Source organism: Giraffa tippelskirchi, chromosome 4 (assembly GCF_054371585.1).
Source record: "Giraffa tippelskirchi isolate mGirTip1 chromosome 4, T2T-mGirTip1v1.2.pri, whole genome shotgun sequence".
NCBI classification, from domain to species: Eukaryota; Metazoa; Chordata; class Mammalia; order Artiodactyla; family Giraffidae; genus Giraffa; species Giraffa tippelskirchi.
The window spans coordinates 171,695,455-171,718,373 of record NC_137278.1 but is presented as its reverse complement, the minus strand read 5'-3'; the positions used below and the strand labels follow the sequence as shown (position 1 = coordinate 171,718,373).

The 22,919-nt window shown below is 49.0% G+C and overlaps 1 protein-coding gene across 1 annotated transcript in view; it reads left to right on the top strand.

Annotated features, from left to right (window-relative positions):
* The window catches only part of CACNG2 (calcium voltage-gated channel auxiliary subunit gamma 2), a 116,920-nt gene extending 95,111 nt beyond the window's left edge, over positions 1–21,809 (top strand). Inside the window, exons 2-4 of the mRNA XM_081591434.1 lie at positions 3,901–3,984; positions 19,755–19,895; positions 21,274–21,809. Coding sequence (XP_081447560.1) covers positions 3,901–3,984; positions 19,755–19,895; positions 21,274–21,809 — 761 coding nt within the window. The remainder of the gene's footprint in view (positions 1–3,900; positions 3,985–19,754; positions 19,896–21,273) is intronic.
* Positions 21,810–22,919: the final 1,110 nt, after the last annotated feature.

The window sequence follows — 22,919 nt, the reverse complement described above, 5'->3', positions numbered from 1 at the left end:
AGTTGACAGTTTTGTTTCCCATTTCATTCAGAAAATAGAAGCAACCAGAAGAGAAGTATCACAAGCTTCCACCATGCCCACCTATCCCCTGCATCCGCATCCACACTGCCCCCTCCCCACAGTGCCGTGGATGCACCATCATCCACATGAGGCCAGCCTTGCACTTGTGTCCCAGGCCTCCTCCCCTCTCCCAGGGCTCCTGTATTGTCCCACCCCTCCCCGGGTTATCAAGTGTTCCCTCTCTGCTAGAACATTCCCACTCGTGCCTTGACACCTCCCGTGACCACAGAGCAGCCAGAATAGTGGTAGATCCCACACTAGCACAGTTCAGGAGGGCACAGAGAAGATGAGGGAGGGACAACAAAGGGTATGGTGGGGGCACTAGGGGGCAAAGGCCCCATAGTAGGAGTGAGCATGGTGGGAAGGACAGCTGAGACTGCACGTGTGCTGAGGTGGAGGTTAGACCAGACAAGGGTCAGGCCCTGTTAAAGATGTTGAAATTTTCCCTAAGAACATCGAGAAGCTGTTGAGCACTTCAAACTGAAGTGGCTTGAACAGATTTGCATTGTCAAAGCCTCACTATGATTATTCTGTAAAGATGGATAAGAGTGGGTACAAAATGGCCAGTGGGGAGGCTACCACAGTCATCTAGGGAAGCAAGGAGGGTGGCCTGGCAGTGGGTATTGCTCTTGTTGGGAAAAAAATCGATGGGTTTGAAAGATTCTGAGAGCCAATACAGACAGGATGTCATGATGGATGGAGCCTGCAGGGAAGAGGCAGTAATGTTGGCAATGATGGCTGGGCTCAGGCTTGCATGAGGCAGCAACAGAGAGGCCTTGGCTGACCTAGTTGTTGCCTCCAGAAGACCAGGCTTGAGGGATAGATCATGAGTTCCAGTTTGGACCTGCTGAGTGTACGATACTTTTAAAACATCCACCAAGAGACATCAAATAGGCAGTTGGATCCCCAGGTCTGGACCTCACAGGAGAGGTCTGGGCTGCTGATTCTTTGACACTGCCTCTCTACAAGCATCTCTGGATGGGCACTGTGCTGGGACCCAGTGGTCCAAAGATGATGGAGGCAGGGGCTGGGGCCAGGCTGCGTGGGGAGCAGCTGAGCTAGTGGTCCACAAGCCTGAAGGGTGGGGCCCTTAGAAGAGAGACGTGGAGGCGTCACCTGTGGTTGGGGGTTGAGTACAGTCCTCAATTTGTCAGGAGCCGTGGGGCACTTCAGTACCATTCTCAGTGCCTCACCTCCTGCACAGATTGCTTGTAAAGATGCCTGGCACCAAGTTGGTGCTGATGAAATATTTGTTAGACTGAATTGAGACAAAAGGAAAGTACTTTGCAAAGTGGTTTTCAAATACACTGATTTGTGATTTTACCAATGGGGAGGTAAATGTTATCCTCTTAGAAGCGGGAATGAAGACTCTTCTTTTTCTCCAGAAAAGAGTCTGTGGCTGGATGGGGGATAAGCCAGGAGAGGGAGGGGAAGCCTCTGGTTAATGCACCAAGATGCTGAGAGCAGGGCGGGCACGTGTTCAGGACCACAGAGAAGGGGGAGACAGCAAGGTAAGGGGTGGGGAGGGTGCCGAGCAAGACAAGACATGGTCCAGCACACATAGAGAAGACACCTGCCCCACTGGAAGCATTCTGAGAGAAACTGTCTACCTGGAGTCCCCATATGCTCTGGGTAATCACTTTTCTTGCAGAAGTTGGGAAAGGAAGTGAATTTGGCAGAGATACAGTTAAGGGGAGGTGGGGGTTGTAGGGTAAGGATCAACCATCTTCTCTGTTATATGTAGTACAGAACTACCTATGCGTGCATGCTAAGTCGCGTCAGTCATGTCCGACTCTGCAATCCTGTGGACTGTAGCCCGCCACGTTCCTCTGTCCATGGTATGCTCTTGGCAAAAATGTTGGAATGGGTTGTCATGCCCTCCTCTAGGATATCTTCCCAACCCAGGGATGGAACCCATGTCTCCTTTATCCCTGCCTTGGCAGGCGGATTCTTTACCACTAGCGCCACCTAGGATCCCCAGTGTTACCTATACATATTATAATGGCTAGAAATACAGTTACATTGTAAGCATACCTGTACCACCTGCAATGCGGGAGACCTGGGTTCGATCCCTGGGTTGGGAAAACCCCCTGGAGGAGGCATGGCAACCCACTCCAGTGTTCTTGCCTGAAGAATCCCTGTGGACAGAGGAGCCTGGTGGGCTGCAGTCCATGGGATTGCAAAGACTCAGACACAACTGAGCAACTGAGCACATCCTGTATATCTAGCTGTATGATATATACAGCTGTGTATATGTGTAATAATGACTTAATATTCCCAAATAATACCTATAGTACATAATGAAACCTACTCTATGGGCTACAAGGCTCAGGATCCTACAAGAAAAGACATTGTTCACACATACTAAGGACTGTATTAATTAGGTGGCATTAGCTTCTATCACAAGAAAATCCTGAATGTCAGGGGCTAAATGTAGTTAAGGTTCATTTCTCTCTCACTCAATACCCCCAGCACATTTACTAATGTGCCAGGCACTGCTCTGAGCGCTTTAGATGTGTTAGCTCATGTCATCCCCACAACAATCGACAAAGGAAGAATCGCTAGGATCTCTGCTTTCTGATGAGGAAGCTGAGGCATCTCCGTGAAGCTGAACGAAACCCTGGCAGGCCAGCTGCAGAACCTGCCTCTCACCCACTGTTGCCATATCTCCCTGCACAGTTTCGAGTGTCCGATCATTCAGAGAAAGTCAGACAACATCCATCGTGCCTGTGCTGGTGCTTGGGACACAATGGTGAATGAAACAGACAAAAGTCTCTGTTGTCATGAAGCAGCCATGCTTGTAAATTCTATTCTCCACATGAGTGTTTATGAAGATCACATTCAGTAGTTCACTCATTCATTTAGGGATCACTGCTGGGGATCTGCTGGACACTGGGCTAGGGGTTCTCATCTGAGCTGGCTCTCACCTTCTCAACAATCACCAAGGAAAGTTTTAGAACCAAAAAGTCTTTGTTTGAGCCCATATTCCATCATTTCCTGTCCATGAGCACTTAGTCAGTCATTTGAATTAGCACAGAGAGAGTTAAGGGAGGGTTGTAGGGTAAGGATCAACCATCTTCTCTGTAATATGTAGTATAGAATTACCTATATAATATAATAGCTAGAAATACCTAAAATAGTCATGTAAGCACACTTGTATCCAGTCTCCCTGAGTCTCAGTTTCTTCATTTATAAAATGGAGATGCTATTACTCTTCTCACAGGTTGAGTCATAGTCCACAAATCTGGCCAGTGACCCAGGCCAGGGTGGGGTGTTCAACCCTAGGAGTATTGCAGAACTTTCGTGGGCTCCATACAGTGAATTCCATGCAATTGCAGATGGGAAAATGCTTTGCAAACTCATCTAAAGGGCTGTGGGAATGTTTGTCAGCCTCGGTCTGGGGTCTACCCTCTTTGGAAAGCAATCAACTTTCTTGCATGTAAAACACAAGGTGACTCCCAGCTGAGCTGGGGCACAGAGGCAGGCACGCTGGTAGCTGGTATTCACCAGTCTCCTCTGTGGCAGTCCCCAGCCCAGATTCAAACCTCCACCGCCCGCCAAGCCTCAGCTAATCCTCAGAAGCCTCAATGCAGAGATGGAAGCCTGGGTTTTGAAGTCTTAAGCCTTAGATCCTCTCTGCAGCACCGCGGGTGCGTGTGTTTTGATTCACTGGGCAGATGTCCAAACAGACAAAGCGATACCTTCCTTGGAGGGGAGGGGGGAAGTCAGGGAGAGGGCTGAGCCAGCTTCAGAAGAACGAGAAGTCAGGAAGAGGCCAGTGGGCGCTGAGTCCCTGGAGATTTGGATGTCTCACGAGCACTTTCTTCCCTTGTTTTCCAGGGAACTTCAAAGGTCTCTGCAAGCAAATCGATCACTTCCCAGAGGATGCAGATTACGAAGCTGACACAGCAGAATATTTCCTCCGTGAGTGGATGCAACTTTTTTATCTCTCTCCTGGTGATAGGTCCTGCCCCTCCATCCTTTAAGAGTCAAAGGCCAGAACTATCTAGAGGTCTCTGTCACTGCAGAGGGCAAGAAAAAGCTGAGCCTTCTATCTTCCCCCCTTTCCATGGCCAAACCTTCATGTGTGCTATTTCCCTCTACCTGCAACGCCCTTCCTCCCCTCTTTGATGGCAAGTTCCTACACATTTTCCAGGTTTCCGGTGAAACAACACCTTCTCCAAGAAGTCCTCTAGGCCCCTGAAGGGGTTCCCAGAGCCTAGCATCTTTATCACGCTGTTGGGTCCATGTCTAGTTGAGCAACCAGCTCCCTTACAGTGTTGCCAACTCCACTAGAACTCTGATAGAACTCTACCTATCTCATTCATCATTATATTCCCAGCCCAGTGCCCGGCACATAGAAAGTACTCCGTATATATTTCCTGAACAATCCAATGAGGAGAGGAGACTCACCAGGCAGTGCCAGACTGGAACTTCTACTGAAACAATGAGATTATCTTTTTCTTTCCCCACAAGTCAAGTCAAAGTTAAATCCTGATGTAATAGCTGTGATCTTAAATCCACCTGAGACATAGTATCAAGAGAAAGCATTTTGAGACCCAAAGAAAATCTCTCAAGAAGCAGTGAAAACTAACAACGTAAAATGTTCCGGGAGAAAAGGATTTCCAGAAGAGAGGCTGAGGGTCCTTTATGCATGGGACTGCAAAGCTGCCCCAGCAGAAGTGGCTGAAAGCTCTGTAGGAAGCTCTCAGATAGCACTTCCGAAGGCAGTTTGCTCTCCTCCCAGGAGCACCCCTCCCTGCCCCCGCCCCCAGCCCCTTCTGCTCTCAAGTGCCCTTCCCCAGCCAAAGCCTCCCTCCCATCCCCCACAGCAGTGGTTAGTATTCGATCATTTCTATGAAAAATGTAGGAAGCATTTTATTATATGGATCACCCCTGTCACTTTCAATAATTACTTCTCGCGTCAAACCCAGCTCTCAGGTCAGCCTGAAATCTGGGTTTCATTTCAAAGCCCATGGAACATGAAGCCAGCGGGAGGCAAGAAAAAGGAAGGGGACATCAGGTCACTCATAGGTTTCTTTTTAAAAGAGAAGGGGGAATATCTTACAAGGCTCATCCTTTCCCTTTATGAATTCCTGCATGACACTGCTCTCAGATGGAATTCCTAAAGGATCGTTTGTCCTCCACATTACGAAGTCTGAAAGTGAAGTGTCAGTTGCTCAGTCTTGTCCAACTTTTTGCGACCCCATCAACCACAGCCCACCAGGCTCCTGTGTCCATGGGATTCTCCAGGCAAGAATACTGGAGTGGGTTGCTATGCCCTCCTCCAGGGGATCTTCCCAACCTGGGGATTGAATCCGGGTCTCTCTCATTGCAGGCAGATTCTTTACAATCTGAGCCACCAAGGAAGCCCCTATTACCAGGTCTAGGGCTCTCAAAGTAGCCTGGCGAGGGCATAGAAACAAACTGAGCACCTTCTGTATGTCAGAGTCTGCACTGAGTGCTGGAGAGTTCCAGAGGAATGAATGAGACACTGTCCATGGCTGCAGGCAGAGCACAGCCTAGTGGGAGGACCCTCAGAGAAAGAGCAGGACTTGGGAGGCAGGGGCCTGCAGAGATGCACCCGAGAGAGAAGGTGGAAGGGGTAGCCAAGTGGGGGTCTGTGCGCAAAGCCACACTGGATGAGCCTAGTGAGGGGGCGATACTTTATCAGCCAGATGCCCAGTGTTGGGGCAGGACCCTTGTCTCATTCATTGCTCTACCAAGAACAGTTCCTGGAAGATAGAAGGTGCCCAATAAACGCTATTTTTAAAGGAAAGACATAGGATTCTTCAGCGGCTATTCCTACCTATTCTATACCTTCATTTCCCGAATTTTAAAGAAAGAATTGTTTAGTGTTTGGTTCATTTTGGTTTCTGGACAGAAGACTTGAATGCAAATTAGCAGCGCAGGTTTCTGAGAGTCTGACTTGAGTTGACTTAATCCAGCAATATTTTTTGAGCATCTGTAACATAAATAGGCAAACCTTTTCTGAAAAGAGATATTCCAGGCTTTGTGGGCCATAAAGTCTCTGTCCCAACTATTTAACCTTGACTTTGTAGCACAAAAGCAGACACGGAAGCAACTGAGCATGGCTGTGTTTGCTCCAGTGAAACTTAGCTGCAGTTGTAAAAATAAGCAACAGGCCTCATCTGGCAGTTTGTTGACCTCTGATCTGTAATATGCTAGTCTGGGGTTAGACAACAGAAGCAATTTTTTAAAGCTGGAAGATGTGAGTTCCCATCATCCTCTGTCAACCTCTAACCTGATTGGCTAGAGAAACTAGAAGACAGAGGTCATTCTTCTAGGAAGATTGCCTGCCCTAGTGTGGTGGGCGGAGCTGGTGCCCAGGAAGGTGGGCAGAGCTTCTCCTGAAGATGGGCCTTTGGTCCTGGGAGATGGGTGGGACTGCACTAGGGTGGGTGGGGCCTGACTCAACTTACCCTGCCCCAACCTGTTCTGGTCTGTTAAACCTTCAGTTCACCTGCCACGTGGCTTGACAGGCCCAAGAACCTAACCTAGATGCCTCAAGCAGCTAAAGAAGGTGATGGGGGTTGCTGAGGAAGCCTGGTGCCTAACCCAGACTGGAGGCCATCATTCCAGAAGTGTTCCCTAGAGAATGTGGCACCAATACAGAGACTTGGACTCTAGAAGCATTCATCCATTTATTCATTCACTCAGGAGATGTTCACTATTACTATGTATAGGGCACTGTTGATGGTATGGGGACTCAAGGGTGGACAAAATAAAGAAAGTGCCTTCATAAAAGTTACACTCTGATGGAGGAAACAAGCAAAAAGCCAGGAGCCTGTTACGATCAATCATCCAGACAAGAGATGACAGCAGCTTGAATGCAGGTGGTGGCAGTGAAGGAGCTGGGAAGGGGTCAGAGCCTGAAAATATTCCCAAGGGTCTGCATATAGGATCTTCTGAAAGGTTGCACATGGATTTCCAAGGACAGGAAAGGATAAAGGATGACTCCAAGGTTTGTGCCCATGGAGGGAGCAGGTTGGGATGGTGAAGGATGGATTCTTAGTATCGGCCACGATAAGTTAAAGAGGCCCACGGACTCCCTGGGAAGGTGACCTGGAGCCTGAGACTCACAGGGCGGGGCCTGGCCTGAGACAGGAATCTGAGAGAAGTCAGAATGGGGACCATATTTAGCACCATGAGACTTGATGACGGCACCAAGAGAGTGGTGCAGAGAGAGAAGAGGTTCAGGATCTGAGCCTCAGGACCCCAAGGCTCGGAGGTCAGGCAGAGGAGGAGCCCCAGGGAAGGAGCTGAGGACAGGTGGCCAGTGAGGTGGCCTGGGTAACCCTGCTATCCTTGATCCACCAGTTGGATGGAAGATCTGGAGCAGAGAGGGAGGTGGAGGATGCCAGGAGGGCATGACTGACCAGGGGCACAGAGCTCATCTCCTGGGCTGGCAGAGAAAGTGGGACTCACTTGCTCTCAAGCCAGCAGACCAAGCTTCAGGCAAGTTCAATGCCTCTTGGAGGACAGGGCAGAAGGAAAGCACCGAATTAATATCTGATAGGACAAATGAGTGAGTGAATGAATGAATGCTCTTACTGCCCAGTCTCTGTGGGTATTCAATGGGGTCCCTAGCTTCTCCACAGCCACAGAGTCCAAAGAGGGACACCCTTAGCTGGTCTCAGTCATCACCCCGAGTCATTGGACTTCTGGGCCCCACGAAGGTGCAGCTAATACAGGCCTTGCCCACCTATCACTAACTTACCCACAAAGTCATGGTGACCAGTCTGTTTTTTCCAAGCAGCTCCATGGGGCTGTCAGCTAGGTCTGCTGTGTGGCACCTCCTTAGCCCTCTCTCTTCTTCTTTTTTAAAAAAATATACATATTTTATTGAAGTCTAGTTGACTAACAATGTTTCAGGTGCACAACAAAGTGATTCAGTTATACATATACACACATATTATTTTTGAAATTATTTTCCATTATAGGTTATTACAAGATATCAACTATAGTTCCCTGTACTATACAGTAAACTTTTTTTGCTTGTTGCATATCTATTTTTTAATTAGAAATCTAGCATTCTATTCATACATAAGTCAAACAAGTGAAATCAAAATGTCATAATTTTTTTAGTTAGGCAAAAATTAGTAAGTTTTCTAAAATGTATATATTATATTATATTTATATATATATGTATACAAAAGTTTTTCTACTATGCTTGATAAAGGCTTGAGAAAGAACATCAAAAAAAAAAAAAGAAGAGATGGAGAAATTGGAAAACACAAACTAAATGAAATGGGAGCACTGAATATGAAATAGAAAAAGTGAAACCAACTAGATGAAAGTAAAAGATCATCATATAGTCCGGTTGTCCTTAAAACATTAGCCCTCTCTCTTCTTGCCAAAGCTCCTTACCTCAAGCTGGTAAAGAAGAGGTGGTGGTGACCAGGGTGTGACTTCCTATGACTCTTAGTGTGTGTTGGTGTGTCTGCGTGTCTGTCTTGTGCCCAAGGGCATGAGTGTGTGTTGTGTGCTGTGTCTTTTGGTGCCTGCGTGTCTGTGCATTTGAGCATCTGTAAGTCCTAATATAAGTGCCTGTGTGTATACGTGTGTCTGCTTGTGTGCACGTGGGTCTCTTCATGGTGTGTTTGAGTGTGTGTGTGAGTGTGAGTGTTGTGTCCAGGAGATGAGAGATGGCCACACAATGAGGCCGAGGGTGTGAGCTGTGGATGAGAAGCCAGACTAGGGCTCGGGGGCCTCAGCTTCACTCTGAGATGAGACCACGAGAATGTTCTGAGCAGAAAGGACTGAGGTCCAGGCTAACGGCACTGCTCCACTTCTCCTGGAGAACTGACTGCGGGGTCTCAGCAGGAACAGGGAGACCAGTAAGAGATGACAGCCATGACCCAGGCTTGAAACACCTCAGGGAGGAGGTGGGGGAGGTGGATGAGAAGGGGGACTAGTTCTGGAGCCAGTAGGAATTACTGACATCTTGCTTCGGGGGGGAGGGGGGAGTGAGAGAGAGAAGACTCAGGCGACATCTAGGTGTCCCGTCTGGGAGATGGTGGACAGTGCAGCCCTTCTCTGAGGCTGGGGATGTGGAGGAGGCTGGGTCTCAGGGAAGTGACCACTCTGTTACAAAGTCTTCTTTCCCACTGGATGGTGAAACAGCTTGAGGACACTGAAGGGAGTAGCTGCAAATAGAGCTTGCTCCCACCCACGCCCCACTTGCCCGACCCAGTGCAGGGCCTGTCCTCAGTCAGGCCCGGGAGAGACTTGCTGAATGAATATATGAGGAACCAGGCCCTGAGGACCAGGGGCGGGGGGCGGGGAGGGGGCATGTGGTTGTGGGGGATACCAGGTGTCAAGGCCTGAGCTTGGGACTTGGAATGAAAGGGCCTGAATTTAAGATGAGCTCTGCTCTGTGACCTTGGACCAGATACTCACCTTCTCTGAACCTCAATGTATAGCAGTCCCAGGTGGGGGTGAGGGGCAATTCTGAGGATACCATGAGACAAGGGTTAGGGCGGTGCTTTGTTTGGGCTCCCCAGCTACCCCCAGGAGTGCTGAGGGAAGTCCACTGCCCCTCCTTGCCCCCTAGAGCTTCGAAGTTCAGGGAGACTGCCTTCCATCTCCAGAAATGCTGAAAGTAGACATGCCGTGAGGGTCACCCAACCCCACTCTCCCATTTTACAGACGAGGAAGACGCTGAGGCCCAGAGAGGGACAGTGACTGGCCCCAGCCCAGCACAATTCCTGGGACGCCACCCGTGCATGTTCAGAACTCAGTCATGTCTGACTCTTTGTGACCCCATTGACTATAGCCTGCCGGTCTCCTTTGTCCATGGGATTCTCCACTTTCTTGTCTGTAAAATGGGACTGGAAATCCGATCTCCGTCTACCATAAAGGGTGCCTGCTAAGTCACTTCAGCTGTGTCCGACTCTTTTGCCACCCCATGGACTGTAGCAGCCTGCCAGACTCCTCTGTCCATGGGATTCTCCAGGCAAGAATACTGGAGTGGGTTGCCATTTCCTCCTCCAGGGGATCTTCCCGACCCAGGGATCAAACCTGGGTCTCCTGCATTGCAGGCAGATTCTTTACCATCTGAACCACCTGGGAAGCCCTGGGACACCACATGCCTCCCTGGTTATCCAGGCCACATGTTCCTGTCCACTGACCGGGAGCTGCAGCCCTTTTCAGCAAAATTGCCATGAGGGACGTCCCCTCTAGAGGTCACCGCAGTGGGGTGACCACATCCTGCAGTCGAGAACATCTAAGTTAGAGCTCCTACTAACTCACATCCAGGCAGCCAGAGTGAATGCTTCATGATCAGCACCTCCGCCTCGCGCCCTCTACCCACGAGGATAGTTTCTGTTCTGTCCTGGTTTGTTTATTAAAGTGCCTGATGCCGCCCCCACCACACTGACTCCACGACCTGCACTTTAATAAACATCAGTTGAGGTAACCCAGGCCCATGAGAAACAGCAATAGTACGTTCTGCCATATAAGAACTAACATTTCCTGGTGATCATGGGTACCAGACACTGTTCTCATGGCTTCAGATGCATCTTCATCACACCTTATTATGGCCCTGGGAGCTGGGTGTGTCCTGCAGCAGAGGAGGCCACTGAGCCTTGGGGGGTGGGGGCAACATGGGATATGCTCAGGCCATCTCTCCTGAGCCAATCACCAACCCCAGAGACCACAGAAAGTCAGAAAGCATCCAGCACCTGCACAGGTGGCCCTCCCAGTGGAAGCTTGCTGGGGTCTGAAATTCCTTTCCTATGTCAGTACATATAGCAAACTTTCATGGAACACTTGGCCTGACACACCATACAGTATCTTCATTCATCTCACAACAACCCTAAGAAGTAGGTACTGTTGGTGTCTCCATTATACAGATGAGAAAAGTGAGACACAGAGGCCACACAGCCAGTGGGAGGCCAGGGGAGTGTAGGATGGGACCCCAAGCAGTCCACATCAGGAGCCCACGCTCCTAACCACTGCTCTGAATGGCTTTCCCTCCATCCCTCCCTCCCTCTGCCTCTCCCCTCCTCTCCTCCTCTTGTCTGTCACTCTTTCTCACACACTCACTCTCTCATGCTCACTCTCACCTGCATTTACAGCAGCTCATCACCTTTCATAGTCACTGGCTCCTCCTCCAGCACAGCATGCAGGAGGAGAGGGAGAGAGATGCCCCAGAGCCCAGAAGCTTCGCCCAACCCAGCACATCTGTGTCCTGTTAGAACATATCAAATTCCAAAGGGAATAACAGGCATAAAGAGTTTAACTCCATGCCCAGAAAATAAGGAGCCCCAGCTTCCCCTATACCTGATCATGACGACTATTTTGATGAAAGGCATGACCAGCACCTGGCCAGCCTGGCTGAGTGGCCCCTGATGGAGGTCTGTGGGGCACAAGACCACCAGGGATGGATGAAACCTTACAAGTCATCTGGTCCCACCTATTCAGAGCCAGACCTGAGACCCAGAGAAGGGAAAGCCCACAATCAGGCCGCAGGACGAGCCAGGCAAAGAGTGGGCACTAGTCAGAGGTCTGCCCACCTCCCTCCACCCCACAGACCACTCCCCTCCTCCTCTGCCAGACTGAGTGCGGAAGCAGAATCCCCGAGCGCAGCCATCTACTTGTTCTCCAGCTGTGCTCACCACAGCAGGACACCATGGGTGCTGGCCCCCGGGCACTGGATTGGAGATGATCTGTCTACAGAACTTGGTCAAAGAAAGGGTGAGTGAGGGATTTATGGCTGAGCCTACCCGGTCCGAAAGGCTAGACGTCATTCCCTTCTGGGTACTTATGACACTCTTCATTTCCATCACCAGCATAGAAAACAATAATACACTATTCCTAGTTTACCCAAGGCTCTGTACTTTCAAAAGCTTCCACAGTCTTCTTCCAATTTAATTACTGTCACCCTGTAAGGTGGGGCTTCCCGGGTGGTGCTAGTGGTAAAGAACCCACCTGCCACTGCAGGAGATGTAAGAGAGGAGGGTTTGATCCCTGAATTGGGAAGATCCCCTGGAGGATGAAATGGCAACCCACCCAGTATTCTTGCCTGGAAAACTCCATAGACGGAGCCCAGTGGGCTACAGTCCATAGAGTCACACAGAGGTGAACATTAATCAAGTGACTTAGCAGGTAGACAGATAAGGTAGACAGATTTCCAATTTTCAGCCCCATTTTACAGACAAGGAAGTGGAGGCCTCAGTGACACCAGGAGATTGGCCCAAGGTCTTCCCAAGCCAGTCACTAAATACTGGGGCTCCCCAAGCCTCAAGGTAAACCCTCTACTCTTCTATGCTCAAGCTCTGCTGTGTTCACCTCTGAGTCTGACCCCCCATTTACAGCTTCAGCCTACACTGCGCCTCTGTGCCTCAGTCTTACACATCCGCCTCCCCCTCCATGCTCCCCATGCATGTCCCCAGAGCACCTCAGCCTCCATGTGTCCCAAACAAACCTTGATTTCTCTCCTCACCCCTTGATCCTCTCCAAGCCCCGTAAGTGGTTTTATCCAACCAGCCAGCAAACCTGAGACCCAGAAGTTATCCTCAGCACCACCCTCTTCTCCACGCATATCCATTCATCACCAAGCTTTACTTCACCTCCTAAACACCCCTCAAATGCACCCTCCTCTGCTAGACTCTTTGCATCTGCCCTGGTCCAAGCACCACCATCACTTATGTGGTGAGCAACAGTCCTCCTCCTGGTGCCCTATAGCAACCTTGGACCCCTTCTTAATTCATTTGCTTCTGAAAATGCAAATCAGGACTTCCCTAGTGGTCCAGTGATTAAGACTCTGTGCTCCCAGTGCTGGGGGCACGGGTTTGATCTACGGTTGGGGAAGTAGGATCCCGTATGCCCTGGGGTGTAGCCAAAAAAAACTTTTTTTTATTAAAATCCAAATCAGATTGTGACAGCCCTGCTGGCTTTAAGATCTTTAAAGGCTACCTGTGAGTCCCCGTGTGGCCTGGGCCCAGTCTCTTCATCTCCCTTAGAGCTCCCCAAGGCCCTGCCCTAGCTCTCTGTGACCAGCCCTTTCAAGTCCCCAGATGAGCCATGCGTCTTCCAGCCCTTGCTCATGCTACATCCTCTCCCTAGAACGCCCTGCCTCTATTCTGCCCACTTAGCTTCCCCTTGTCCATCGATCTCAGGAAAGCCCTCCCCAGTGCCCATGTGAGCTATGAGGATGCTCTGAGAGCCAGGCGTGCAGTAGTTTGGTGCACAGCCTAGAGTCACACTCCCTAGGTTAACAAACCCAGCTCCTCCATTTCCTCCCTGAGTGGCCTTGAACAAAATCTCTCTGTGCCTCAGTTTTAGTTTCTGTGTGATGGGAGTAATTATGGAGTTGTAAAGGAGAACTAAGGGTTCACACAGGTCCACAGTGTGTGTGTCCCCAGCACACACTGATCCTTCAGTCAGCATCAGCCATCTACAGGTGACACTCAGTTCAGTTCAGTCGTATCCGACTCTCTGCGACCCCATGGACTGCAGCAAGCCAGACTTCCCTGTCCATCACCAACTCCCAGAGCTTGCTCAAACTCTTGTCCATTGAGTTGGTGATGCCATCCAACCATCTCATCCTCTGTTGTCCACTTCTCCTCCTGCCTTCAGTCTTTCCCAGCATCAGTCTCTTTTCCAAGGAGTCAGTTCTTCGCATCAGGTGGCCAAAGATTTGGAGTTTCAGCTTCAGCATCAGCCCTTCCAATGAATATTCAGGACTGATTTCCTTGAGGATTGACTAGTTTGATCTCCTTGCAGTACATTAGCCTACCACTTGCCTTCATGGTGACATATGGGTAATTTTCTTGCATAGCACTTCATCCTAATTGTTAATTACATGTTCATCTGTGCCATATGTCCTTCATGAGAACTTAAGCCCAATGAAGGCATGGACAAGGCCTGATTTTGCACCCATAAACCTTCTATGCCCAGCCTGGAACCAAGCATCGTGATGGCCACATAGTCAAAAGAAAAACATCCCTCCACTCTGGACCACACAGCTTTTCCCTAGTACAGGGCACTATGTTCTCAGGCCAAATTGTAATAGGCAGACCAAATCCGGCCCACTGTTTTTCTAAATAAAGTTTTATTGGAACACATCCACACTCATTGATTCACATGTTGCTGATGGCTATTCTCATGCTACAAGGGCAGAGTTGAGTAGCTGCAGCAGGGACCTTATGGCTGCAAAGCCAGAAGCCTTGACTATGTATCCCTTTACCGAAATATGTTGCCAATTCCTGGAGATTATTTGTAATATGCAACCAAGACTCATAACTTCATGGGGTTGGTAGGAGGTTTAAGTGGGTTCACCCATGGGAAGTACTTAGTATGGGGCCTGGCATGTAGGAAGAACCCCAGAAACGGTGTTGTGTAGTTTCATACACTTACTCGTAGATCAATAAATATCTGTGCATTGACTAAATAAGATATTTTCTTCTCTTCATGATAAGTTTTAGCATTAATAGTAATGCTATTACTATTAAAACAGTAATACAGCCTTACTAAGAAGTCAGGATAATTCATAAGGAAACTGTATCTGGCATGAAAGAAAAGGACATTAAAAATAACAAAAATCGCTACCCTTTACTGTCCTCCTAGTATCAGAAACAAAACAGTTATTATCCAATTTAGTCCTTGCAATAGCATGTCTCAAACTTTCAGACACACACTAGTCTTGTTACAAAGATCTTGTTAAAATGTGGATTATTTTCTTATGTATTTTTATTGAAGTATAGTTTATTTACAACACTGTTAATTTCTATAGAGCAAAGTGACTCAGTTATGTGTGTGTGTGTATATATATAGATATGCTTTTTCATGTTCTTTTCTCTTTTTTGGCCATGCTGTACAGCTTATGGGATCTTAGTCTGACAACCAGGGATCGAACCTTGGCCCTGGCAGTGAGAACACTTGAGTCTTAACCTCTAGAGAACCAGGGAATTCCCCATATTCTTTTCCATTATGGTTTATCACAAGGTATCAGATATAGATCCCTGTGCTCTATGGGAAAACCTTGTTGTTTATCCAAAATGCAGACTCTAATTCAGTACAGTTGAACTAGATGGGGCGGGGCCTGAGAATCTGCATTTCTGCTAAGCTCCTCTCATGATGTCCTGACTGCTGGTACTCGACTGCCATTTGAGCAGCAAGGCCTTACAACGCTCCTAAGAACAGGAGATTATGACTCTTCCCATTTTACAGGACGAGGAAACTGAGGCTCTAGAGAGGTAAAGACCCTTGTCCAAGATCACAGTTACTAAGTGACAAAGCCAGGCTCTGAACTTAGGTGTGGCTAACTCCAAAATCCCTCTGTGACGTTGCCCAGCCAGAAAGACCTCCTTCAGAAGACTGTTTCAGTGTGAGGGTCCCTGCCAGCTCGAAACCAGCTTTCTGCCAGCCTGGATCTGGGTCCTGAGGACTTCAGCCTTCCTAGGCTGGCACTGTTTCCCAACTGCCCCATCACCTTTTTTCTGGGTAAAGAGGCGTCTTCCAAGGGAGGCTGGTGTCTGAGTTGGCTCTCTGGAATAAAGAGGCTTCTGTTTGTTGCCTGCTTGCTGCTTTGGTACCTTGTGAAGCGGTCCTGTTTTCTCCACATTGGCTGCAACACAGCAAACGTCTCCCTCTAGCCTGCCCACTCCCCCAACCCAGTACACACACACATACACACACACACACACACACACACACACACACACACGCATGCACACGTTCATGCACACATACACACAGCATCTCATCTCCCTTCACAGCTGGTGCTCTCTCTGCTGGCCGGAAAGCTGAGTTGGGGCGTCCAAGCTCCCACAGCAGACTGGCTGAACTGGAAATGTCAGGCCCAGGGCTGCCGTGAGGCGTGAGCTCTGAGGATGCAGACCTGGCCTGCCAAATGCAGCACACTGCGGGCAGGAAGAGCCTGCTTCCTTGCAGGGAGAAGGCCAGAGATCTTCCTCCACCCTGCTCATCTGAGCAGCCGCTGCTGCCCCTTGGAAGTCACCCCAATGTCTCTGTCTTTCTTTATACTGTTGTCCCCCTTTCCAGCTGGTCAGAAATTATATCCACACAGAGAAGGAAAAAACATTCAATTCAGTTCAGTCGCTCAGTCGTGTCCGACTCTTTGCGACCCCGTGAATTGCAGCACGCCAGGCCTCCCTGTCCATCACAACTCCCGGAGTTTACCCAAACCCATGTCCATCGAGTCAGTGATGCCATCCAATCATCTCATCCTCTGTCATCCCCTTCTCCTCCTGCCCCCAATCCTACCCAGCATTAGGGTCTTTTCCAATGAGTCAACTCTTCGCATGAGGTGGCCAAAGTATTGGAGTTTCAGCTTCAACATCAGTCCTTCCAATGAACACCCAGGATTGATCTCCTTTAGGATGGATTGATTGGATCTCCTTGCAGTCCAAGGGACTCTCAAGAGTCTTCTCCAACACCATAGTTCAAAAACATCAATCCTGCGGTGCTCAGCTTTCTTCACCGTCCAACTCTCACATCCATACATGACCACTGGAAAAACCATAGCCTTGACTAGACGGACTTTTGTTGGCAAAGTAATGTGTCTGCTTTTAAATATGCTATCTAGGTTGGCCATAACCTTCCTTCCAAGGAGTAAGCGTCTTTTAATTTCATGGCTGCAGTCACCATCAGCTGTGATTTGGGAGCCCAAAAAAATAAAGTCTGACACTGTTTCTACTGTTTCCCCATCTATTTCCCATGAAGTGATGTAAAAACATTAGAAATCATCTAATGGTCCACACCCACGTTAAACATGGGGAAACCAGAAGGGGCAAGGTACCTGCCTCAGCCACACAGCAAGGAGTGGCAGAGCTGGGAAGAACCCAGATCTCTGGACCCTGCAGGATGCTTCCTGGGCTCTTTAAAAGTGCTTCCTGGCCCAGAGGAAGAGTCCAGGGGATCCAAAAGTTGGACTGATCTGGGCTTGAATCCTGACTTACTAGCTGGGTGGTTTTGAGCAAGCTACAGCACCTCTCTGAAATTCAGTTTTCTCATCTGTAAATTGGGGCAAAAAATACACCCTGCAGAGGTATTATGAGGATTAAATTGTATCATGTATGTCAGATCCAACATGCTGTGGTTGTTTAATCCATACTACCTCTTGTGAGCTGGGTCTTTGATACGCTGTCGCTGTCCTCATGTTCTTATGGAGATGAGCCTCCAGGTAGCTGTGAATGGGCGCATCTGGGCATGCATTCCTAAATGGTGGGGGTAGGAGGGTGTCAGTCCAATTGGGGATAGAGATATCATCTCAGAGAAGACCTGCAGGAAGAAAGCATCCACTCAGGTTTGGGGAGGAGGCAGCCCAGTCCTTGCCTGCTGGGGGAGAAGGCTACTAGACTGCAGAGTAACCCAGCTGCCCCTCACCCTCTTGCCCCTGCTTCAACATGAGCAGCTCAGGTGCCCCCAACTTGCGATACAGAACTCCACCCTTCTTCAAGTCCCCCCCAAAATAATCCACTCATTCAATAGCATCACGAGCAGTGTAGACTGAAGATCCACTAGGGAAAGAAGGGTTTTACATCACACGTCACAGTAAATGGCCTAAACCTCTTTTGTATAAAAATTCCTCAAGTTCTATATAGAAAAATTCTCTTCTTCACAGATCCTTTATGGTCATGCTGCCACCAGAAGGAACAGGGATGGGCCAGTAGGGCAGGCACTTCCCCTCCAAAGCATACACCCCCAACCAACCTCTGGGCAGAGCCAAAGGGTCCTCAGTCTAAAAGGACTTAACTTACACACTGAGGAAACCAGAATTGAAAGAGACACATGTATCCCAGTGTTCATCGCAGCACTGTTTACAACAGCCAGGACATGGAAGCAACCTATATGTCCATCAGCAGACGAATGGATAAGAAAGCTGTGGTACATATACACAATGGAGTATTACTCAGCTATTAAAAAAGAATGCATTTGAATCAGTTCTAATGAGGTGGATAAAACTGGAGCCTATTATACAGAGCAAAGTAAGTCAGAAAGAAAAACACCAATACAGTATATTAACTCAATATATATGGAATTTAGAAAGATGGTGATGATGACCCTATATGCAAGACAGCAAAAGAGACACAGATGTAAATAACAGACTTTTGGACTCTGTAGGAGAAGGCAAGGGTGGGATGATTTGCAAGAATAGCATTGAAATATGTATATTATCATATGTGAAATAGATTGCCAGTCCATGTTTGATGCATGCGACAGGGTGCTCCGGGCTGGTGCACTGGGATGACCCTGAGGGATGGGATGGGGAGGGAGGTGGAAGGGAGAGTCAGGATGGGGAACACATGTACACTCATGGCTGGTTCATGTCAATGTATGGCAAAAACCACCACAATATTGTAATTAGCTTCCAATTAAAATAAATTTTAAAAAAGAAAAAGGAAAAAAAATAAAAGGACTTAACTTCCTAGGTTGCCATTCAAGCCACCCCAACGTATCAGGAAGACATCCTTTTCCTTACACTAGCTACCAGACACCTCTGCCTCCTGCCTGGTCCACACAGGCCAGGATATAGAGTCGGAGGTCCTGAGATCACTCTCTGCCTATTTGAATCTGGATAGAAAAAAATACTTTACTTTCCAGACACACTGCCAAGGACTCCACACCTCTGGGGCATCTTTCAGACACAGTTCCCCTCATACATCCCCAACCACTTTCCCTCCCTTGCCCCAGCCATCTGTGCCTCTCTCTCATCCTCCTCCATGCTGGAGTAAAATATTCATTAAAATATTCTTTTCTCCTCCTGCCTGTTTGTTCATCTCCTTCTTAACTTATTCTGAAAGGTTTTTTAAATTTGCTTTTTGCTTTTATTCTCTTCTGTTTTCTTTGCAATATGTCAGTTTCCTCCTCTTTCCAGACTACAATCCTCTCTCTCATGGATCCCATGACCTATGGTGGATGCATTTATATAAACAACTATTTACTATAATAACTAGCTGAGCAAATGTTTACTATATGGCTTCAGAGACCTATCTTAAGTACCTTATCAGAATTAACTCATTTAGTCCTCACAACAATGTTAGGAGGCAGGAACTATCACCACGCCCATTTTACAGGTGAGGAAATTGAGGCATGAAGAGATGAGATGACTTACCCAAACTTATACAGCTAATAAATGCTAAAGCCAGAGTCCAACCACCCAGCTCTAACCACTATAACACACTGCCTTTCTCTGTGCCCCAAGTGTCCCAAAGTGCAAAGGAGAAAGCTAATAATTTTGCCTAAAGAAATCAGGAAAGGCGTCACGGAGGAGGGGACTTTGTGCTGGGTTTTGATGGATGAATATAAGTTTGTTGAGTGAAAAAGAGCAAGAAAGACATTCTAGGAAGAAAGCTCAGTACAGCACAAGTCAGAAATGTGCAATAATATGTCATGGGAAGTTTGCTGTGGCTGGACAGGAGGGAAGGTGGGGCTGGGCAGAGACCAAGTCTCACAGAGCCATGTGGGTCTCATGAAGTGCTGGGGTTTGATCCTTGAAGAAGCAGGGAGCCTCTGGGAATTGAGCGGTGGCGTGCTCCCTCTCTCTCCCTCCCTAGTATACTAAGCAACCTTCACTCTGGTCCTGTGTCCATAAAACTCACCCAGCCCCCGCTCCTGTGAGCTCCTCCCTCTCCTCCCTCTGGCACACAGCCCCTCATCTCACAGTCATGGCATTCTCTCTCCCCACCCACTGTGTTCTCCAGGGGCTGTGAGGGCCTCGAGCATCTTCCCAATCCTGAGTGTGATTCTGCTCTTCATGGGCGGACTCTGCATCGCAGCCAGCGAGTTCTACAAGACTCGACACAACATCATTCTGAGTGCCGGCATCTTCTTCGTGTCTGCAGGTAAGAGTCGCTGCACCAGGCAGCCCTAGGCCAGGCCCACCAGCAGGGAGGAAGCTGAGGTTGAGGGGGCCTGGTGACTGGAGGAGCCTGGCCGAGAAAGGAGGGGAGAGAGGAGAGGGATTTCTGGACCTTCCAAATAGGCCAAATTGCACAGAAGGCAGGCTGTGCTGGGCTCCGGCACCATAGCCAGGCCTGAGCCCTCCACTGAGTCCCCCGGGATTGTCCCCACACCCTGACCTTTAGCCCAGTGACTCATCTTTCCCCCACCTCCTGAGAGAAGGCCCCATTCCCAAGATCCTCTCAGGATGCTGGGTCTATCCTCATTGCCCTCTTCCCCCACTGTCCTACCCAGGTAGGAGCAGGCTGGCACTCAAAACCACATTTCTCAGCACAGCTACATGACAAGTCACACTGGCTTCAGATGCCAGAAAAAGAACATGGGCTACAGCACGAGCCATTTAATAAGAACAACTAACGTTTAAGCAGCACTTACCACATGCAGACTCTTAACAGCTTTCATGTGTATTAACTCACGTGTAGTAGCAACTCATACGTATTCATATGTATTAATCTTCCCCCTGACCTAAAAGAAGTAAGCACTACTATTACATCCACTTCACAGATATGGAAACTCAGATGATGTTTACCTTGCCAAAGGCTTTGCAAACAGGTGCTCTGGCTCCAGGAGCCAGACTTAACCCCTTGCTTGTGGTTCTTGTTTAGACTCTAAGTCGTGTCCGACTCTTTCATACCCCATAGACTGTAGCCCATCAGGCTCCTCTGTCCATGGGATTTTCCAGGCAAGAATACTGGAGTGGATTGCCATTTCCTTCTCCAAGAGATCTTCCTGACCCAGGGATGGAACTGCAGTGGTAGGCATTGGTAGGCAGATTCTTTACAACTGAGCCACCAGGGAAGCCCTAACCTCCTGCTACAGCAGCTTCAAATCCCAGTGCAGCCTTAAGCAACTTAAGGTTGCAATCTGTTTTCTGCAATCTGTTTTCTCATCTGCAAACCCTTTGCAAAGCACTCAGCTGTGAAAGCAGATAGTAAATGCTCAATAAGTAATACTATTATCACTCAATATATTGTAGAATGCCCCGCTGTTCTCTCCCTTCTTCCCATATCTGTGGTTCCTTTAGCTCTTGCCTTTCTGGCTCTCTCCAAACAGAATGATAGGATAGTAAGGTGATGCTTGCAACTTCCCACTATACCAGCCCATCCATTCTCCACAAAAACGCTGGACCAAGGAAAGCATGTCCAGGTGTCCCCCTCCCGCCATCCTGCCCAGGGCCTGGCATCCTCCTTGGATACTAATCATCATTGTTTCTGCTCTCCCCTCCACCCTGCCTCCTCTCCACGCCCATCCCGCCTGCAGGTCTGAGCAACATCATTGGCATTATAGTGTACATATCTGCCAATGCCGGAGATCCCTCCAAGAGCGACTCCAAAAAGAATAGTTATTCCTACGGCTGGTCCTTCTACTTCGGGGCCCTGTCCTTCATCATCGCCGAGATGGTCGGGGTGCTGGCCGTGCACATGTTTATCGACCGGCACAAACAGCTGCGGGCCACAGCCCGCGCCACGGACTACCTCCAGGCCTCCGCCATCACCCGCATCCCCAGTTACCGCTACCGCTACCAGCGCCGCAGCCGCTCCAGCTCGCGCTCCACCGAGCCCTCACACTCCAGGGACGCCTCCCCCGTGGGCATCAAGGGCTTCAACACCTTGCCGTCCACGGAGATCTCCATGTACACCCTCAGCAGGGACCCCCTGAAGGCCGCCACCACTCCCACCGCCACCTACAACTCCGACAGGGATAACAGCTTCCTCCAAGTTCACAACTGTATCCAGAAAGAGAACAAAGACTCTCTCCACTCCAACACAGCCAACCGCAGGACCACCCCCGTATGAAGCCCACGGGGGCCTCGCCAGCGCCGCCCAGAGCCGGGAGGAGGGGCGCGGCCCGCGGGAGGGGCCCAGGGGTGAAGGGAGGGTGGGGGGGACACCAAACCATACCAGGGGGGACAAACCTTCCAAAAGCAAAACAAAACAAAACAAAAAAAACAAAAAAAAAAACAAAAAAAGAGAAAAACATAACAAGTAAATTAAAAAAAAAAAAAGAACAACATATAAGAGGAACAAAGAGGCAAAACAATAAATGTGCAAAAATATAAACGAGGGAAGGAAAAACAAACTTTAAAAAAAAGCAAGAGAGGATAAAAATTAAAAATAGAAAATAAATCTAAATGAAAATGCATGATTTCCCATGTACCATTATTTTAACATTTAATAAAAATCAATTTAAATGAAAACATACAAGGGAACCAAGATAATATTAAAGCAAAAAAAACAAATGAGAAGGAGCAGAAAGGAAGGGAAAAGTTCTTTGCATTTATCAGGGGTTTATGTTACTTTTTTTTTTAATGCAGGGAGAGTGACTTTTCTGTTCCCTTTAACCCCAAGCGGGCTCCACCTCCCTGGGAGAGTGGGGGAGGTGGAGACTCAGGGGCCCCGGGGCCAGGTGAGCCTCTTGGTCACTGCCAGGTCCCTGGAGCCTCAGGATGGGTGCCCCAGGAACGCTGGGCAAGCTCGGTGGCTTGCGAGCCGGCTCCACCCAGCATTGATGGGGCAATTGTAGGCCTCCAGGTGACCCAAGAGTCCTTGGTCCCTCCTGTCCGAAAGGTGCCTGGAGGGGGGTGCATCTGGGGCTTGCCCAGCCCTGGGGTTCCCAGTCCTTATGGTCCTTAACCCACTGTGATGACTTCCTAGGCCTTGAGGGAAGGGAAGGAGAGGGGATGGCTGCTAGTGGCTTGCTTAGATGCCCGGAAAACCCCGGAATCCTCAGGGTGAGCCTCTTGGGGTCACCACCTCAAGCTCCTGTCCTTGGGGGCAGGAGATGCCCACCCCCCGGGGAGATATTAAGCGTCTCTCCCTCCTCACCCCTCACCTCAGGGCCACGTGATGACCCTGGGGCGATGGTGGACCCCCAGACTCATCGGCCCCCAACCCCTTGGGAAGGGG